Here is a 19,597-nt window from a genome sequence, read left to right on the forward strand (position 1 = left end):
AGAGATGATGTGTTCACTGTAAGTACAACCTGTCTCATTGAGATGTTTAACTGTCAGAGATGACGTGTTCACCGTAAGTACAACCTGTCTCATTTAGATGTTTAACTGTCAGAGATGATGTGTTCACCGTAAGTACAACCTGTCTCATTTAGATGTTTAACTGTCAGAGATGATGTGTTCACCGTAAGTACAACCTGTCTCATTTAGATGTTTAACTGTCAGAGATGATGTGTTCACTGTAAGTACAACCTGTCTCATTGAGATGTTTAACTGTCAGAGATGATGTGTTCACCGTAAGTACAACCTGTCTCATTTAGATGTTTAACTGTCAGAGATGATGTGTTCACCGTAAGTACAACCTGTCTCATTTAGATGTTTAACTGTCAGAGATGATGTGTTCACCGTAAGTACAACCTGTCTCATTTAGATGTTTAACTGTCAGAGATGATGTGTTCACCGTAAGTACAACCTGTCTCATTTAGATGTTTAACTGTCAGAGATGATGTGTTCACCGTAAGTACAACCTGTCTCATTTAGATGTTTAACTGTCAGAGATGATGTGTTCACCGTAAGTACAACCTGTCTCATTTAGATGTTTAACTGTCAGAGATGATGTGTTCACCGTAAGTACAACCTGTCTCATTTAGATGTTTAACTGTCAGAGATGATGTGTTCACCGTAAGTACAACCTGTCTCATTTAGATGTTTAACTGTCAGAGATGACGTGTTCACCGTACCTGTCTCATTTACAACCTGTCTCATTTAGATGTTTAACTGTCAGAGATGACGTGTTCACTGTCGTGAAGTACAACCTGTCTCATTTAGATGTTTAACTGTCAGAGATGATGTGTTCACCGTAAGTACAACCTGTCTCATTTAGATGTTTAACTGTCAGAGATGATGTGTTCACCGTAAGTACAACCTGTCTCATTTAGATGTTTAACTGTCAGAGATGATGTGTTCACCGTAAGTACAACCTGTCTCATTTAGATGTTTAACTGTCAGAGATGATGTGTTCACCGTAAGTACAACCTGTCTCATTTAGATGTTTAACTGTCAGAGATGATGTGTTCACCGTAAGTACAACCTGTCTCATTTAGATGTTTAACTGTCAGAGATGATGTGTTCACTGTAAGTACAACCTGTCTCATTTAGATGTTTAACTGTCAGAGATGATGTGTTCACTGTAAGTACAACCTGTCTCATTTAGATGTTTAACTGTCAGAGATGATGTGTTCACCGTAAGTACAACCTGTCTCATTTGAGATGTTTAACTGTCAGAGATGATGTGTTCACCGTAAGTACAACCTGTCTCATTTAGATGTTTAACTGTCAGAGATGATGTGTTCACCGTAAGTACAACCTGTCTCATTTAGATGTTTAACTGTCAGAGATGTGGTTATGGTGATGACTATCATTACATAAGCCCAGCCCAAAGCCCTGATCTATCATAGGTCACTCATTAAAGCACCACTGTTACCTGTCTACCCCCCACTGCTTCCCACTACACCCTCTGTTACGGGTCTGTGGTGTGTGTGTGTGTGTGTGTGTGTGTGTGTGTTACCTACACCATCCTCCTGTAGCGTGACACTGGGAGCAGCAGGCAGGGTCAAAAGGTCACTTCCTGTTACCACCACCTCCCCCCACCACTCACCACAATCAAACTAACGTTGGCAGCTGCATCTAAGCTTTGTGACACTGTGATTTATTAGCAGTCAGAGAGAGAGATGGGGGGGGGTAGAGGAAGTGGCTCATCTTGACTTCAACTGTCTGTTAGAGCTAGATGAATGGTCTGAGTTTACACACATACCTCTGCACAGGCTGAGGCTCCTGTCCTCTTTAGGCACCTCTCCTAAAGTTATCAGCAGTGGCCCGGTGTGTTGCGAGGTGGGTGGTGACGTGTCAGACAGGATATACTGATTTACTACCCTGTGTACACACACACACAAGAGAAGGGGGAGGGGACAGGGCTAGGAAGCACATTCTTCCTCAATTATTCCTCGTGGGCTAGCCTATACTTAACCCAACTCCCCTTCCCCTGCCTCTCGCTGAGCGGACACTATTTTTGTTGGGAGAGAGAGAGGACAGAGAGAGAGAGGACAGAGAGAGACAGAGAAATTGAGAAGGAGAGTGAGACACAGAGAGAGACAGAGAAATTGAGGAGAGTGAGACAGAGAGAGACAGAGAAATTGAGGAGAGTGAGACACAGAGAGACAGAGAAATTGAGGAGAGTGAGACACAGAGAGACAGAGACATTGAGAAGGAGAGTGAGACACAGAGAGACAGAGACATTGAGAAGGAGAGTGAGACACAGAGAGACAGAGACATTGAGAAGGAGAGAGAGACACAGAGAGAGACAGAGAAATTGAGAAGGAGAGTGAGACACAGAGAGAGACAGAGAAATTGAGGAGAGTGAGACAGAGAGAGACAGAGAAATTGAGGAGAGTGAGACACAGAGAGACAGAGAAATTGAGGAGAGTGAGACACAGAGAGACAGAGAAATTGAGGAGAGTGAGACACAGAGAGACAGAGACATTGAGAAGGAGAGTGAGACAGAGAGAGACAGAGACATTGAGAAGGAGAGTGAGACAGAGAGAGAGACAGAGAGAGACAGAGAAATTGAGAAGGAGAGTGAGACACAGAGAGACAGAGACATTGAGAAGGAGAGTGAGACACAGAGAGACAGAGACATTGAGAAGGAGAGTGAGACACAGAGAGAGACAGAGACATTGAGAAGGAGAGTGAGACACAGAGAGAGACAGAGAAATTGAGAAGGAGAGTGAGACACAGAGAGAGACAGAGAAATTGAGAAGGAGAGTGAGACACAGAGAGAGACAGAGAAATTGAGAAGGAGAGTGAGACACAGAGACAGAGAAATTGAGAAGGAGAGAGAGACACAGAGAGAGAGACAGAGAAATTGAGAAGGAGAGAGAGACACAGAGAGACAGAGAAATTGAGAAGGAGAGTGAGACACAGAGAGACAGAGAAATTGAGAAGGAGAGAGAGACAGAGAGAGACAGAGAAATTGAGAAGGAGAGTGAGACACAGAGAGAGACAGAGAAATTGAGAAGGAGAGTGAGACACAGAGAGAGACAGAGAAATTGAGAAGGAGAGAGAGACACAGAGACAGAGAAATTGAGAAGGAGAGTGAGACACAGAGAGAGACAGAGAAATTGAGAAGGAGAGTGAGACACAGAGAGAGACAGAGAAATTGAGAAGGAGAGAGAGACACAGAGACAGAGAAATTGAGAAGGAGAGTGAGACACAGAGAGAGACAGAGAAATTGAGAAGGAGAGTGAGACACAGAGAGAGACAGAGACATTGAGAAGGAGAGTGAGACACAGAGACAGAGACATTGAGAAGGAGAGTGAGACACAGAGAGAGACAGAGAAATTGAGAAGGAGAGAGAGACACAGAGACAGAGAAATTGAGAAGGAGAGTGAGACACAGAGAGACAGAGAGAGAGACAGAGACAGAGAGACACAGAGAGACAGAGAAATTGAGAAGGAGAGAGAGACACAGAGAGACACAGAGAGAGACAGAGAGAGACAGAGAGAGACAGAGACAGAGAGACACAGAGAGACAGAGAAATTGAGAAGGAGAGAGAGACACAGAGAGAGACAGAGAGAGACAGAGACAGAGAGACACAGAGAGACAGAGAAATTGAGAAGGAGAGAGAGACAGAGACACAGAGAGAGACAGAGACATTGAGAAGGAGAGAGACACAGAGAGACACAGAGAGAGACAGAGAAATTGAGAGAGACAGAGAGACAGAGAGAGAGGTATTTTGCTGCCATTCTTCTAGTTGAGACATTTAGCTGCTGTCTTCCTCTTTCACCCCCCCCCTTCCCCCTCTTCTCTCCACAACATCCTCTCTCTCTCTCTCTCTCTCTCTCTGTGTGTCTCTCTCTCTCTCTCTCTCTCTCTCTCTCTGTGTGTCTCTCTGTCTCCCCTGTGTGTGGTGGGCTGCAGTAGAAACAGAGGAGAGGTGGTCTGTGTAGTGAATGATCAGCAGTAATGAGAGCAGGGTTGTATTCACTAGACCCCAAATGGAAGAAAACACCGAAACAGGGAGGGACTACCTCAACTTGGCCAATAAGAAACACTCGTTTTTTGTTTTCTGTTGCAAAAATGTTTTGCTACGATGTGCACTAATGAATATGACCCAGAGCTGGTGGCAGGGGTAGCCAGAACCGATTGACAGACCAGAGAGAGAGAGAGGGGGTGGTACAGGGGGTTTGGGTTGGGGTTGTTGTTATTTTTGGGCCAGCCATTCTGAAGGGCTTTGTAACAACCAATCAACATTACAGTCCACTCAATGCTGGCCATGGAGGGAGGGAGGGAGGGGTTAAGTTTAGTCAAACACGGACCCCTATAAAGCAAACCAGTGGGGAGGGGGGGACCGGTTGAAAAAGCTAAATAAAGTGGCTCTACACACTTCCCCCTGGCCTGCCGGTGTGGGCAGCGACAGACAGACAGACAGACAGACAGACAGACAGACAGACAGACAGACAGACAGACAGACAGACAGACAGACAGACAGACAGACAGACAGACAGACAGACAGACAGACAGAAAGGTCAGAGGGAGTGCCTTTGCGTCCTAAATAACACCCCATTTCCTGGTTAAAAGTAGTGCACTATATAGGAAACAGGGCCCTGGTCTAAAGTAGTGCACTATATAGGGAATAGAGCTCTGGTCTAAAGTAGTGCACTAGATAGGGAATAGGGTCCTAGTCTAAAGTAGGGTACTATATAGGGAATAGGGCTCTGGTCTAAAGTAGTGCACTATATAGGGAATAGGGCTCTGGTCTAAAGTATTGCACTATATAGGGCACCATTTGGAACACAGGGGCAAAAATCATGTTCAGCCTGTCAGTCAGTACTCTGCTGCCTGCAATGCCCCCAGAGGCTGTCCACCTGCCTGCCTGTCCAAAATATCTGTCTGGGCGCTCAGTAATGTGGAGTCACACAGACACCCATAATGTGTAGAGTCAGCTGGCTGCTGGTCGGCTAGCTGGCGGCCTGGTGTGTTTTGTGTCTGGCCAAGGTTTGACTTGGACCAAAGCCTGAGGAGGAAAGGGGCCAGGATAATGCTACTCACACAGGTTGGAAGTAGACCTGGAGAGAGAGGGGGTAGGGGGGGAGCAGAGAGGGGGTAGGGGGAGGGAAAGCAGAGAGGGTCGAGGGGGGGCAGAGAGGGTAGAGGGGGAGCAGAAAGGGGGTAGGGGGAGCAGAGAGGGTCGAGGGGGGGGCAGAGAGGGTAGAGAGGGGGAGCAGAGAGGGTAGAGGGGGGCAGAGACAGAGGGGGAGCAGAGACAGAGGGGGGCGGGGGGCAGAGGGGGAGATTTGGAGAGAGAAATACACTGAAGCCGGTCCTGGAACTGCAGAGGTAGATCTGTGTAAAGAGAGGCCATAGAGAAACAGAATCAGAGAGAGACATTTTGGGGTGACTGGTGGCCAGTGAAACAACTCAAACAACAATATAGACAATTTTCTCAAACCAAACCTGCCCACCGACAACTGCTTGTCCAATCAGAGCTTTACTGACTCTTCTGTGGTTTTGTCTTTTGTCCAATCAGAATGCCACAGACAGCTCGTCTAACTCCTCCTCCGAGAGACTAGAGCCCTGTCTGCAGCCACTGGACTCCTCCCCCCTCGCTGACTCATCCCACTTACACAACAACTGCATCCTGGGAAACGACCTCCACGAACCCTATAGGTTGTCAGACCACTACTTCCTAGATCTGGTAAGCCAATGGGAGGAGAGTAAGGGATGGGATGATGTTGACACTGGATGTGTCTCCCTGACCCAGTATGTAATACCAACATGTTTCAAGCAGACCACCGTAGTTCCTGTGCCCGAGAACGCCATGGTAACATGTCTAAATTACTACCGACCCGTAACACTCACGTCTGTAGCCAAGAAGTGCTTTGAAAGGCTGGTCATGGCTCACATCAACACCATTATCCCAGAAACCCTAGACCCACTCCAATTTGCATACCGCCCCAACCGATCCACAGATGATGCAATCTCTATTGCACTCTACACTGCCCTTTCCCACCTGGACAAAAGGAACACCTACGTGAGAATGCTGTTCATTGACTACAGCTCAGAGTTCAACACCATAGTGCCCTCAAAGCTCATCAATAAGCTAAGGACCCTGGGACTAAACACCTCCCTCTGCAACTGGATCCTGGACTTCCTGACGGGCCGCCCCCCAGGTGGTAAGGGTAGTTAACAACACATTTGCCACGCTGATCCTCAACACTGGGGCCTCAAGGGTGCATGCTCAGTCCCCTCCTGTACTCCCTGTTCACCGACGACTGCGTGGCCAAGCACGACTCCAACACCATCATTAAGTTTGCAGACGACACAACAGTGGTAGGCCTGATCACCGACAACGATGACACAGCCTATAGGGAGGAGGTCAGAGACTTGGCAGTGTGGTGCCAGGACAACAACATCTCCCTCAACGTGAGCAAGGCGAAGGAGCTGATCGTGTACTACAGGAAAAGGCGGGCTGAGCACGCCCCTATTCACATCAACGTGGCTGTAGTGGAGCAGGTTGAGAGTTTCAAGTTCCTTGGTGTCCACATCACCAACAAACTAGAATGATCCAAACACACCAAGACCAAGAGGGCACGACAAAACCTATTCCCCCTCAGGAGACTGAAAAGATTTGGCATGGGTCCTCAGATCCTCAAAAGGTTCTACAGCTGCACCATCGAGAGCATCTTGACTGGTTGCATCACCGCCTGGTATGGCAACTGCTCGGCCTCCGACCGAGAGGGTAGTGCGTAAGGCCCAGTACATCACTGGGGCCAAGCTTCGTGCCATCCAGGACCTCTATACCAGGCGGTGTCAGAGGAAGGCCCTAAAAAATTGTCAAGACTTTAGCCACCCAAGTCATAGACTGTTCTCTCTGCTACTACACGGCAAACGGTACCGGAGCGCCAAGTCTAGGAAGGTACCTGAACATCTTCTACCCCCAACCCATTAGACTGCTGAACATCTTCTACCCCCAACCCATTAGACTGCTGAACATCTTCTATCCCCAACCCATTAGACTGCTGAACATCTTCTATCCCCAACCCATTAGACTGCTGAACATCTTCTACCCCCAAACCATTAGACTGCTGAACAGCTTCTACCCCAAACCATAAGACTGCTGAACATCTTCTACCCCCAAACCATTAGAATGCTGAACATCTTCTAACCCCAACCCATTAGACTGCTGAACAGCTTCTACCCCCAAACCATAAGACTGCTGAACAGCTTCTACCCCAAACCATAAGACTGCTGAACAGGTTCTACCCCAAACCATTAGACTGCTGAACAGGTTCTACCCCCAAACCATTTGACTGCTGAACAGGTTCTACCCCCAAACCATTTGACTGCTGAACAGGTTCTACCCCCAAACCATTTGACTGCTGAACAGGTTCTACCCCAAACCATTAGACTGATGAACATCTTCTACCCCCAAACCATAAGACTGCCAACCCCCAAACCATTAGACTGCTGAACAGACTGTTCTACCCCCAAACCATAAGACTGCTGAACAGGTTCTACCCCCAAACCATTAGACTGCTGAACAGGTTCTACCCCAAACCATTAGACTGCTGAACAGGTTCTACCCCCAAACCATTAGACTGCTGAACAGGTTCTACCCCAAACCATTAGACTGCTGAACATCTTCTACCCCCAACCCATTAGACTGCTGAACATCTTCTATCCCCAACCCATTAGACTGCTGAACATCTTCTACCCCCAAACCATTAGACTGCTGAACAGAACATCTTCTACCCCCAAACCATTAGACTGCTGAACATCTTCATTAGACTGCTGAACAGGTTCTACCCCCAAACCATTAGACTGCTGAACAGGTTCTACCCCCAAACCAAGACTGCTGAACAGGTTCTACCCCCAAACCATTTGACTGCTGAACAGGTTTACCCCCAAACCATTTGACTGCTGAACAGGTTCTACCCCCAAACCATTAGACTGCTGTTCTACCCCCAAAACACTGCTGAACATCTTCAACCCCCAAACCATTTGACTGCTGAACATCTTCTACCCCCAAACCATTTGAAACAGGTTCTACTCCCAAACCATAAGACTGCTGAACAGGTTCTACCCCAAACCATTAGACTGCTGAACAGGTTCTACCCCCAAACCATTAGACTGCTGAACAGGTTCTACCCCCAAACCATTAGACTGCTGAACAGGTTCTACCCCCAAACCATTAGACTGCTGAACAGGTTCTACCCCCAAACCATTAGACTGCTGAACAGGTTCTACCCCCAAACCCATTAGACTGCTGAACAGCTTCTACCCCCAAACCATAAGACTGCTGAACATCTCTACCACCAAACCATAAGACTGCTGAACAGGTTCTACCCCCAAACCATTAGACTGCTGAACATCTTCTACCCCCCCCAAACCAGCTTTTAAGACTGCTGAACAGGTTCTACCCCCAAACCATAAGACCAGGTTCTACCCCAAACCATTAGACTGCTGAACAGCTTCTACCCCCAAACCATAAGACTGCTGAACATCTTCTACCCCCAAACCATTAGACTGCTGAACAGGTTCTAAAACCATTAGACTGCTGAACATCTTCTACCCCCCAACCCATTAGACTGCTGAACAGGTTCTACCCCAAACCATTCTGAACAGCTTCTACCCCCAAACCATAAGACTGCTGAACAGGTTCTACCCCCAAACCATTAGACTGCTGAACAGGTTCTACCCCCAAACCATTAGACTGCTGAACAGGTTCTACCCCCAAACCATTAGACTGCTGAACAGGTTCTACCCCAAACCATTAGACTGCTGAACAGGTTCTACCCCCAAACCATTAGACTGCTGAACAGGTTCTACCCCCAACCCATTAGACTGCTGAACAGCTTCTACCCCCAAACCATAAGACTGCTGAACATCTCTACCACCAAACCATAAGACTGCTGAACAGGTTCTACCCCCAAACCATTAGACTGCTGAACATCTTCTACCCCCAACCCATTAGACTGCTGAACAGCTTCTACCCCCATCCATAAGACTGCTGAACATCTCTACCACCAAACCATAAGACTGCTGAACAGGTTCTACCCCCAAACCATTAGACTGCTGAACAGCTTCTACCCCCAAACCATAAGACTGCTGAACATCTTCTACCCCCAAACCATTAGACTGCTGAACAGGTTCTACCCCCAAAACATTAGACTGATGAACATCTTCTACCCCCAACCCATTAGACTGCTGAACAGGTTCTACCCCCAAACCATAAGACTGCTGAACAGCTTCTACCCCCAAACCATAAGACTGCTGAACAGGTTCTACCCCAAACCATTAGACTGCTGAACAGCTTCTACCCCCAAACCATTTGACTGCTGAACAGCTTCTACCCCCAAACGATAAGACTGCTGAACAGGTTCTACCCCCAAACCATTAGACTGCTGAACAGGTTCTACCCCCAAACCATTAGACTGCTGAACAGGTTCTACCCCCAAACCATTTGACTGCTGAACAGGTTCTACCCCCAAACCATTTGACTGCTGAACAGGTTCTACCCCCAAACCATTTGACTGCTGAACAGGTTCTACCCCCAAACCATTAGACTGCTGAACAGGTTCTACCCCCAAACCATTAGACTGCTGAACAGGTTCTACCAACAAACCATTAGACTGCTGAATAGGTTCTACCCCAAACCATTTGACTGCTGAACAGGTTCTACCCCCAAACCATTTGACTGCTGAACAGGTTCTACCCCCAAACCATTAGACTGCTGAACAGGTTCTACCCCCAAACCATTAGACTGCTGAACAGGTTCTACCAACAAACCATTAGACTGCTGAACAGGTTCTACCCCCAACCCATTAGACTGCTGAACATCTTCTACCCCCAACCCATTAGACTGCTGAACATCTTCTATCCCCAACCCATTAGACTGCTGAACATCTTCTACCCCCAACCCATTAGACTGCTGAACATCTTCTATCCCCAACCCATTAGACTGCTGAACATCTTCTACCCCCAAACCATTAGACTGCTGAACATCTTCTACCCCCAAAGCATTAGACTGCTGAACAGGTTCTACCCCCAAACCATTAGACTGCTGAACAGGTTCTACCCCCAAACCATTAGACTGCTGAACAGGTTCTACCCCCAAACCATTTGACTGCTGAACAGGTTCTACCCCCAAACCATTTGACTGCTGAACAGGTTCTACCCCCAACCCATTAGACTGCTGAACAGGTTCTACCCCCAAACCATTAGACTGCTGAACATCTTCTACCCCCAAACCATTTGACTGCTGAACATCTTCTACCCCCAAACCATTTGACTGCTGAACAGGTTCTACCCCCAAACCATAAGACTGCTGAACAGGTTCTACCCCCAAACCATTAGACTGCTGAACAGGTTCTACCCCCAAACCATTAGACTGCTGAACAGGTTCTACCCCCAAACCATTAGACTGCTGAACAGGTTCTACCCCCAAACCATTAGACTGCTGAACAGGTTCTACCCCCAAACCATTAGACTGCTGAACAGGTTCTACCCCCAACCCATTAGACTGCTGAACAGCTTCTACCCCCAAACCATAAGACTGCTGAACATCTCTACCACCAAACCATAAGACTGCTGAACAGGTTCTACCCCCAAACCATTAGACTGCTGAACATCTTCTACCCCCAACCCATTAGACTGCTGAACAGCTTCTACCCCCATCCATAAGACTGCTGAACATCTCTACCACCAAACCATAAGACTGCTGAACAGGTTCTACCCCAAACCATTAGACTGCTGAACAGCTTCTACCCCCAAACCATAAGACTGCTGAACATCTTCTACCCCCAAACCATTAGACTGCTGAACAGGTTCTACCCCAAAACATTAGACTGATGAACATCTTCTACCCCCAACCCATTAGACTGCTGAACAGGTTCTACCCCCAAACCATAAGACTGCTGAACAGCTTCTACCCCCAAACCATAAGACTGCTGAACAGGTTCTACCCCAAACCATTAGACTGCTGAACAGCTTCTACCCCCAAACCATTTGACTGCTGAACAGCTTCTACCCCCAAACGATAAGACTGCTGAACAGGTTCTACCCCCAAACCATTAGACTGCTGAACAGGTTCTACCCCCAAACCATTAGACTGCTGAACAGGTTCTACCCCCAAACCATTTGACTGCTGAACAGGTTCTACCCCAAACCATTTGACTGCTGAACAGGTTCTACCCCCAAACCATTAGACTGCTGAACAGGTTCTACCCCCAAACCATTAGACTGCTGAACAGGTTCTACCAACAAACCATTAGACTGCTGAACAGGTTCTACCCCCAACCCATTAGACTGCTGAACATCTTCTACCCCCAACCCATTAGACTGCTGAACATCTTCTATCCCCAACCCATTAGACTGCTGAACATCTTCTACCCCCAACCCATTAGACTGCTGAACATCTTCTAGACTGCTGAACCCCCAAACCATTAGACTGCTGAACAGGTTCTACCCCCAAACCATTAGACTGCTGAACAGGTTCTACCCCCATTAGAAACCATTAGACTGCTGAACAGGTTCTACCCCCAAACCATTAGACTGCTGAACAGGTTCTACCCCCAAACCATTAGACTGCTGAACAGGTTCTACCCCCAAACCATTAGACTGCTGAACAGGTTCTACCCCCAAACCATTAGACTGCTGAACAGGTTCTACCCCCAAACCATTAGACTGCTGAACAGGTTCTACCCCCAACCCATTAGACTGCTGAACAGGTTCTACCCCCAAACCATTAGACTGCTGAACAGGTTCTACCCCCAAACCATTAGACTGCTGAAAGGTTCTACCCCCCATTAGACTGCTGAACAGGTTCTACCCCCAAACCATTAGACTGCTGAACAGGTTCTACCCCCAAACCATAAGACTGCTGAACAGGTTCTACCCCAACCCATTAGACTGCTGAACAGGTTCTACCCCCAAACCATTAGACTGCTGAACATCTTCTACCCCCAACCCATTAGACTGCTGAACAGGTTCTACCCCCAAACCATTAGACTGCTGAACAGGTTCTACCCCCAAACCATGAGAAGTTTGGACTTTGTTTTCCAAACCTCCATAAATCACTAATGCCGGCCCCCATTGATTTGGGGCCGTAGTATGATGCTCCCATAGCGGGCATGGAGGTCTGGATGCCCCTTAAATGCATTTAAAACCGCTTTGAAAATGGGGGTTTGGTAACCCAAAAATAAAACCAGGTGCCCGAAAAACATGCAATGAACAGAGATGTCTGGACTTAGTCGTTTTTCAGAACTTTTTTCAAACCTTCCGTGAATCACTCAGGCCGGCCCCATTAAACTACCTCGACTAACCCGTACCCTCGACTAACCCGTACCCTCGACTAACCCGTACCCTCGACTAACCCGTACCCTCGACTAACCCGTACCCTCGACTAACCCGTACCCCCTGTATATAGCCTCGTTATTGTTATTTTACTGTTACTTTTTTGACAGTAAAATGTATTTTGCATTTGTCTTACTCTGCATTACAGCAGTCAGCGTTTTACCCACCTCATTGTTTACCACTGCATATTACTAATAGTAATGCATATATTTAGAAAATACTGTGTAGTAAAATGTACACAGTGGAACTATAAATACGAAAGTTACACAGCATCATCCACACCGTGTCTGTAGCTCCAACTTGTTATCTAATGACATTTGTTCAATTCTAGGCATTTGTTCATCCCCCCTCTCTCTCTATCTCTCTCCCTCTCCTCTCTCTCTCTCTCTCTCTCTCTCTCTCTCTCTCTCTCTCTCTCTCTCTCTCTCTCTCTCTCTCTCCTCTCTCTCCTCTCCCTCTCTCTCCTCTCTCTCTCTCTCTCTCTCTCTCTCTCTCTCTCTCTCTCTCTCTCTCTCTCTCTCTCTCTCTCTCTCTCTCTCTCTCTCTCTCTCTCTCTCTCTCTCTCCTCTCTCCTCCCTGCAGCCTCTGCCCCGCATCCCTCGCCACGTCACCTTCCAGGACGACGAGGAGATCGTCAGGATCAACCCTCGGGAACGTTCCTGGGAGCTCCCCTCGGAATCCTCCTCCCGCTCGGAACTCCACATGGACCAACTAGAACGCTCCTGGCTCACGGGCTATGAGGACTACCGCCACGCCACCGTGCGCCACAAATACATCCGCCCGCCAGACGACTCTGAGTCCTATGTCCACTTCGCTAAGAGCGAGCCACACAAACACCACTATAGTTATCCCCTGGTATCTACACCGGTAGATTCCTCCGACCCCAAACCTACCTTCAGACCTTTACCCAAGAGGCACCACTACGCCGGCTTGGGTTCACAACACCGCCGTCCAGGGGATCAGGGCTTCGGTGGGGGCGTGGTCTCGACCCAGCCCCAGCCCCTCCTCCCTAGCTCGTCTGATGGACAGGACAAGAGGTCTGAGGAGGGCGGGGTTGGCGAGCGCCTGCAGTGCCAATACTGCGGCGAAACGTTCTACGGCGGTAACAACCGACGGGGACGCTGCCAGGATGCGCCGGACCCGATAAGGGCATGCGTCAGGCGGGTCAGCTGCATGTGGCTGGCCGACACACTGCTGTATCACTGCATGTCTGACCCGGAGGGGGACTACTCAGACCCCTGCTCCTGTGAGGGGGGTGGCGAGGGGAGGTTGGGCACGCGCTGGGCAGCTCTGCTGGGGTTGTCCCTAGTGGCGCCGTGTCTCTGTCTGTACCCGCCCCTTCACGCCTGCCACCGGGCCGGGGTGGCGTGCGGGAGCTGCGGGGGCAGGCATGAAGCCTCAATGACATAAACCCAAAAAACACATGGAGGGGAAGGAGGGGGAGGGGGAGAAGAAGAGCGGTCCTATGCCCCATTTTGGTTTTGTGGTTTTGTTACTCTACAGACGGACGTGTATATACAGCGTTGGCGTGTTGCGGCCGCCATTTTGAAATGGCGTAAAGATTGATAAGCTCCTTCTTGTGTACTGTCCTTCTCTCTCTCCTCTTTCCACGTGACTGTCTTGTTCCCTCCATTCCTGTTTGAGGGAGGGACTCTTTTTATTTTTATAGCTGACTAATATGTCATGCATCACATACAACCAGGTACTTTCTACTATTTACACCGACTTGGTGTTGAACAACTTGAATTGTTTAGTTTGTGTACGTTGTTGTCCTGTGTGGTTGTTTTCTAGGAGAGCCTGTTTGATATTAGACCTGGGTTCATATAGTATTTGACATTTTCAAAAAAATTATTTCAGTGTTTGTTCTAGCCGGCCTGAAGTGCCAGATGGGCGGGGTTTGCAGTGTTTAGACTCCTATTGGTTCATTAATCCAGGTGAGATCAATCAAGCACAGTTTTAAGTCTTTGAAATGATTTCAAATAGCATTTGAACCCAGGTCCTTTTTTAGATAGTTCTGTTTATATGCCACCAGGGTCGATCCCAGCCCCCTCTAAACCGAACTGGCCTTCTGTCCCAAGTCCTTAGAGCAACGACTAGGAGATAAGCCTAAAGCTGCTGTGTGTGTGTGTGTGTGTGTGTGTGTGTGTGTGTGTGTGTGTGTGTGTGTGTGTGTGTGTGTGTGTGTGTGTGTGTGTGTGTGTGTGTGTGTGTGTGTGTGTGTGTGTGTGTGTGTGTGTGTGTGTGTGTGTGTGCGTGCGTGCGTGCGTATGTGCACGTGTGTGTGTTGACTAAAGCCTCCTTTGGTGTTAGTAACAAATGTTAGCTCTTCACTACCCCAGTACATTTCATTTACACCATCTTTACATAAACTGCAATATCAGCATTTATAAAGGTTTGAGTTGGACCCTACAATCACCCAGGAAACCTTCCCACAGATTAAGTCTAGTCCTGGACTTAAAAACATACTCAATGGAGAATCCATATTGAAATAGCTTCTTAGTCCAGCACTATCTTTCATTTGTGTCCAGGAAGTTGGTGTGGAGCTTACTATACAGAGGTTCAACTTTAACCTCTCTGGTGAGAATCAACAGGGACACATTGAGTTTTGATGTTTTGAATCCAAAGATCATTTTTAATTGTATTTATTTTCTCTCTGAATTGCCCCACCAGCCGCAGGGTGGACAGAGACAGACAGACAGTTGGTAGGAGATAGTGTCTAGATGCCGCAAGGCAGCAGGGTGGACAGACAGACAGACAGACAGACAGACAGACAGACAGACAGACAGACAGACAGACAGACAGACAGACAGACAGACAGACAGACAGACAGGCAGGCAGGCAGGCAGGCAGGCAGGCAGTTGGTAGGAGATAGTGTCTAGATACCGCAGGGCGGCAGGGTGGACAGACAGACAGTTGGTAGGAGATAGTGTCTAGATACCGCAGGGCGGCAGGGTGGACAGACAGACAGTTGGTAGGAGATAGTGTCTAAATACCGCAGGGTGGACAGACAGACAGTTGGTAGGAGATAGTGTCTAGATACCACAGGGTGCACAGACAGACAGACAGTTGGTAGAAGATAGTGTCTAGATACCACAGGGCGGACAGACAGACAGTTGATAGGAGATAGTGTCTTGATACCGCAGGGTGGACAGACAGACAGACAGTTGATAGGAGATAGTGTCTAGATACCACAGGGCGGCAGGGTGGACAGACAGACAGACAGACAGACAGTTGGTAGGAGATAGTGTCTAGATACCACAGGGCCACAGGGTGCACAGACAGATATGCCAGTTGGTAGGAAATAGATAGACAGTGCCTAGATACCTTCTCTAAAGCCAGGAACACATTTAGAATGAGTCCCAAATGGCACCCTATTCTCATAGGGCCCTGGTCAAAGTAGTGCACTATAAACTGAATAGGCTGCCATTTGGGATGCATGCTTAGCCTTTTTTTAAAGTTTCTGTCAAATCTGAGGGATTTATCTCACCACTTGAGGTTTGAAAACATCTGACAATCGTAGATGTTTGTGAAGCACTACTTTGAGACATGGGTGTTATTAACATTTGATACAGGTTCAAAGTTGAAATGTACCTGCAGGAAATCAACTGTATATGTATCTAATATATGAGAAAGGAAGTCAAACTCAATAGGACTTTTCTATTGAGAAAATGAGTCAATGATAGATTATTATTATTATTATTATTATTAGCTTATCAGCATCGTGTACTCTCACTGAGGACCTATAAGAAGCAGTTTCACCTTTGTCCCGCCCCCTTCTCACCAGTCACACACCTTTTCTCGTATGATTGACACTGCAGCTATCCACTCCCAACACTCCATCCACAATGTTAAAGCCCAACACTAATTACAAGAGGACTGGGGTCCGTTCAAGAGGGGGCGATGTTCTGACAAAATGTTTCTGATTTAGAAATCAAATCAAATGTATTTATATAGCCCTTCGTACATCAGCTGATATCTCAAAGTGCTGTACAGAAACCCAGCCTAAAACCCCAAACAGCAAGCAATGCAGGTGTAGAAGCACGGTGGCTAGGAAAAACTCCCTAGAAATGAGACGAGTGGACATGATTCTGTCCCAGAGGCCAGTCTATTCTACACAAGGTAGAAGTGTTCATCAGGTACTGAACGGAACAACAACAGACTGCAATGGGAAGAGACTACCTGGACTCCAATAAGATGTGTTTTTATAAACGTTTGGGAAGAGACTACCTGGACTCCTATAAGAAGTGTTTTTATAAACGTTTGGGAAGAGACTACCTGGACTCCTATAAGAAGTGTTTGTTAAAACGTTTTTAGTTGCATGTCCTAATGAGTACAACCCTGTCAACTAACGTGTCCGTTTGTTCCATAGAAATACAATGGTGTGTTGCTCCTATCATGTCACTGCTCCTATCATGTCACTGCTCCTATCATGTCACTGCTCCTATCATGTCACTGCTCCTATCATGTCACTGCTCCTATCATGTCACTGCTCCTATCATGTCACTGCTCCTATCATGTCACTGCTCCTATCATGTCACTGCTCCTATCATGTCACTGCTCCTATCATGTCACTGCTCCTATCATGTCACTGCTCCTATCATGTCACTGCTCCTATCATGTCACTGCTCCTATCATGCCTAAATGGTTGAATGAATGTGTTGTTCCATACCGTGTTGCTGTAGAAGGTGATTTGACCCATCTGTTGTTGTCTGAAAGCTTCTAATGGGGAAGGTTGTTTGGTAACCCGTTACGTAAAAGCCAACTGGTATAATGCCTTATAACTTGTTATAAGCATGTATGCACCTTTTATAAAAGTGTCACAACAGGCACTATATGGTAATTCACTTTCTATGGAATGATTGTCACTACTCCACTCCAGACATATAGTGCTCCTTCATCATGGGTAACGGTCCATCATGGGTAACACTCCTTCATCATGGGTAACAGTCCTTCATCATGGGTAACACTCCATCATGGGTAACACTCCATCATGGGTAACACTCCATCATGGGTAACAGTCCTTCATCATGGGTAACACTCCATCATGGGTAACACTCCTTCATCATGGGTAACACTCCTTCATCATGGGTAACACTCCATCATGGGTAACACTCCTTCATCATGGGTAACACTCCATCATGGGTAACACTCCATCATGGGTAACACTCCATCATGGGTAACACACCATCATGGGGAACACCGACCAGTATAATGCCTTAAACTTGCTATAAGCTTATGTGAGCATATTATAAAGTGAATCATCTGATTCTATGGGATGTGTTGTCAGTCTGTGTGTAATCTCGTTCCCATTACCCTTCCTCCCAAATGCCAAGCGCCTGGTGTACCATCGCGTCAAACTTCGTTAGCCAAGACAGGAAGTCTGGGGGTCGAGGTTCGTCTGCTCCACTCCTGAAGTATGTCATCAGTCCTGGGTTAAGAGTTGTGTGTTCCGACCTTCACTCTGTGGTGGAAGCTAAACCAACAGCTGCCGTCTGTCTCTAAATATATACACACACATACAGTGTACAAAACATTAGGAACACCTTAGGTCCTCAGAACAGCCTCAGTTCATCGGGACATGGACTCTACAAGGTGTTGAAAGCGTTCCACAGGAATGCTGGACCATGTTGACTCCAATGCGTCCCACAGTTGTGTCAAGTTGGTTGGATGTCCTTTGGATGGTGGATCATTCTGGATACACCTTGTGGACTCCATGCCCCGATGAATTGATGCTGTTCTGCAACTCAATATGAGGAAGGTGTTCTTAATGTTTTGTACACTGTATGTATGTTGTACATTTCTTAGTATTATTATTGTTAACATTAATGGTGGATGTAGCTCCTGCTTTGAGAAGGACCTGAGAAGGACCTAGTCACCACAGAGGGGTGGTGTGACTGTATAGTCACCACAGAGGGGCGGTCTGCCTGGTGTGACTGTATAGTCACCACAGAGGGGCGGTCTGCCTGGTGTGACTGTATAGTCACCACAGAGGGGCGGTCTGCCTGGTGTGACTGTATAGTCACCACAGAGGGGCTGTCTGCCTGGTGTGACTGTATAGTCACCACAGATGGTGGCATTCTGCCTGGTGTGACTGTATAGTCACCACAGAGGGGTGTTCTGCCTGTTTTGTGACTGTATAGTCACCACAGTTGGGCATCTGCCTGGTGTGACTTATAGTCACCACAGAGGGGCGGTTGCCTGGTGTGACTGTATAGTCACCACAGAAGGACGGTCTGCCTGAAGTGACCTATAGTCACCACAGAGGGGCGGTCTGCCTGGTGTGACTGTATAGTCACCACAGAGGGGCGGTCTGCCTGGTGTGACTGTATAGTCACCACAGAGGGGCGGTCTGCCTGGTGTGACTGTATAGTCACCACAGAGGGGTGGTCTGCCTGGTGTGACTGTATAGTCACCACAGAGGGGTGGTCTGCCTGGTGTGACTGTATAGTCACCACAGAGGGGTGGTCTGCCTGGTGTGACTGTGACACAAATGAATCAGTCGTGCCTGTCCCAAGCCCACATCATAGTAACATGGGCAGAACCTGCCTGTCCCAAGCCCACATCAAAGTAACATGGACAGAACCTGCCTGTCCCAAGCCCACATCAAAGTAACATGGGCAGAACCTGCCTGTCCCAAGCCCACATCAAAGTAACATGCCTGGCCCACATCAGAACCAGAAGCCTGTCCCAAGCCCACATCAAAGTAACATGGGCAGAACCTGCCTGTCCCAAGCCCACATCAAAGTAACATGGGCAGAACCTGCCTGTCCCAAGCCCACATCATAGTAACATGGGCAGAACCTGCCTGTCCCAAGCCCACATCAAAGTAACATGGGCAGAACCTGCCTGTCCCAAGCCCACATCATAGTAACATGGGCAGAACCTGCCTGTCCAAAGCCCACATCAAAGTAACATGGACAGAACCTGCCTGTCCAAAGCCCACATCATAGTAACATGGGCAGAACCTGCCTGTCCAAAGCCCACATCAAAGTAACATGGGCAGAACCTGCCTGTCCAAAGCCCACATCAAAGTAACATGGGCAGAACCTGCCTGTCCAAAGCCCACATCAAAGTAACATGGGCAGAACCTGCCTGTCCAAAGCCCACATCATAGTAACATGGGCAGAACCTGCCTGTCCAAAGCCCACATCAAAGTAAATCTCTCTGAAATATGGTTGATTCAAGGGAA

At 47.8% G+C, this 19,597-nt stretch overlaps 1 protein-coding gene across 2 annotated transcripts in view; it reads left to right on the top strand.

Moving 5' to 3' along the window:
* Positions 1-17,679, top strand: part of LOC112240141 (sprouty-related, EVH1 domain-containing protein 2-like) — a 40,983-nt gene extending 23,304 nt beyond the window's left edge. For both annotated transcript variants that reach the window (XM_042314727.1, XM_042314729.1), the window contains exons 5-6: positions 5,582-5,749; positions 12,991-17,679. In XM_042314727.1, the coding sequence (XP_042170661.1) occupies positions 5,582-5,749; positions 12,991-13,818 (996 nt within the window). In that variant the 3' untranslated portion in view covers positions 13,819-17,679. The remainder of the gene's footprint in view (positions 1-5,581; positions 5,750-12,990) is intronic.
* Positions 17,680-19,597: the final 1,918 nt, after the last annotated feature.

The sequence above is a fragment of the Oncorhynchus tshawytscha genome, unplaced genomic scaffold, assembly GCF_018296145.1.
Source record: "Oncorhynchus tshawytscha isolate Ot180627B unplaced genomic scaffold, Otsh_v2.0 Un_contig_14593_pilon_pilon, whole genome shotgun sequence".
Classification (NCBI taxonomy): domain Eukaryota; kingdom Metazoa; phylum Chordata; class Actinopteri; order Salmoniformes; family Salmonidae; genus Oncorhynchus; species Oncorhynchus tshawytscha.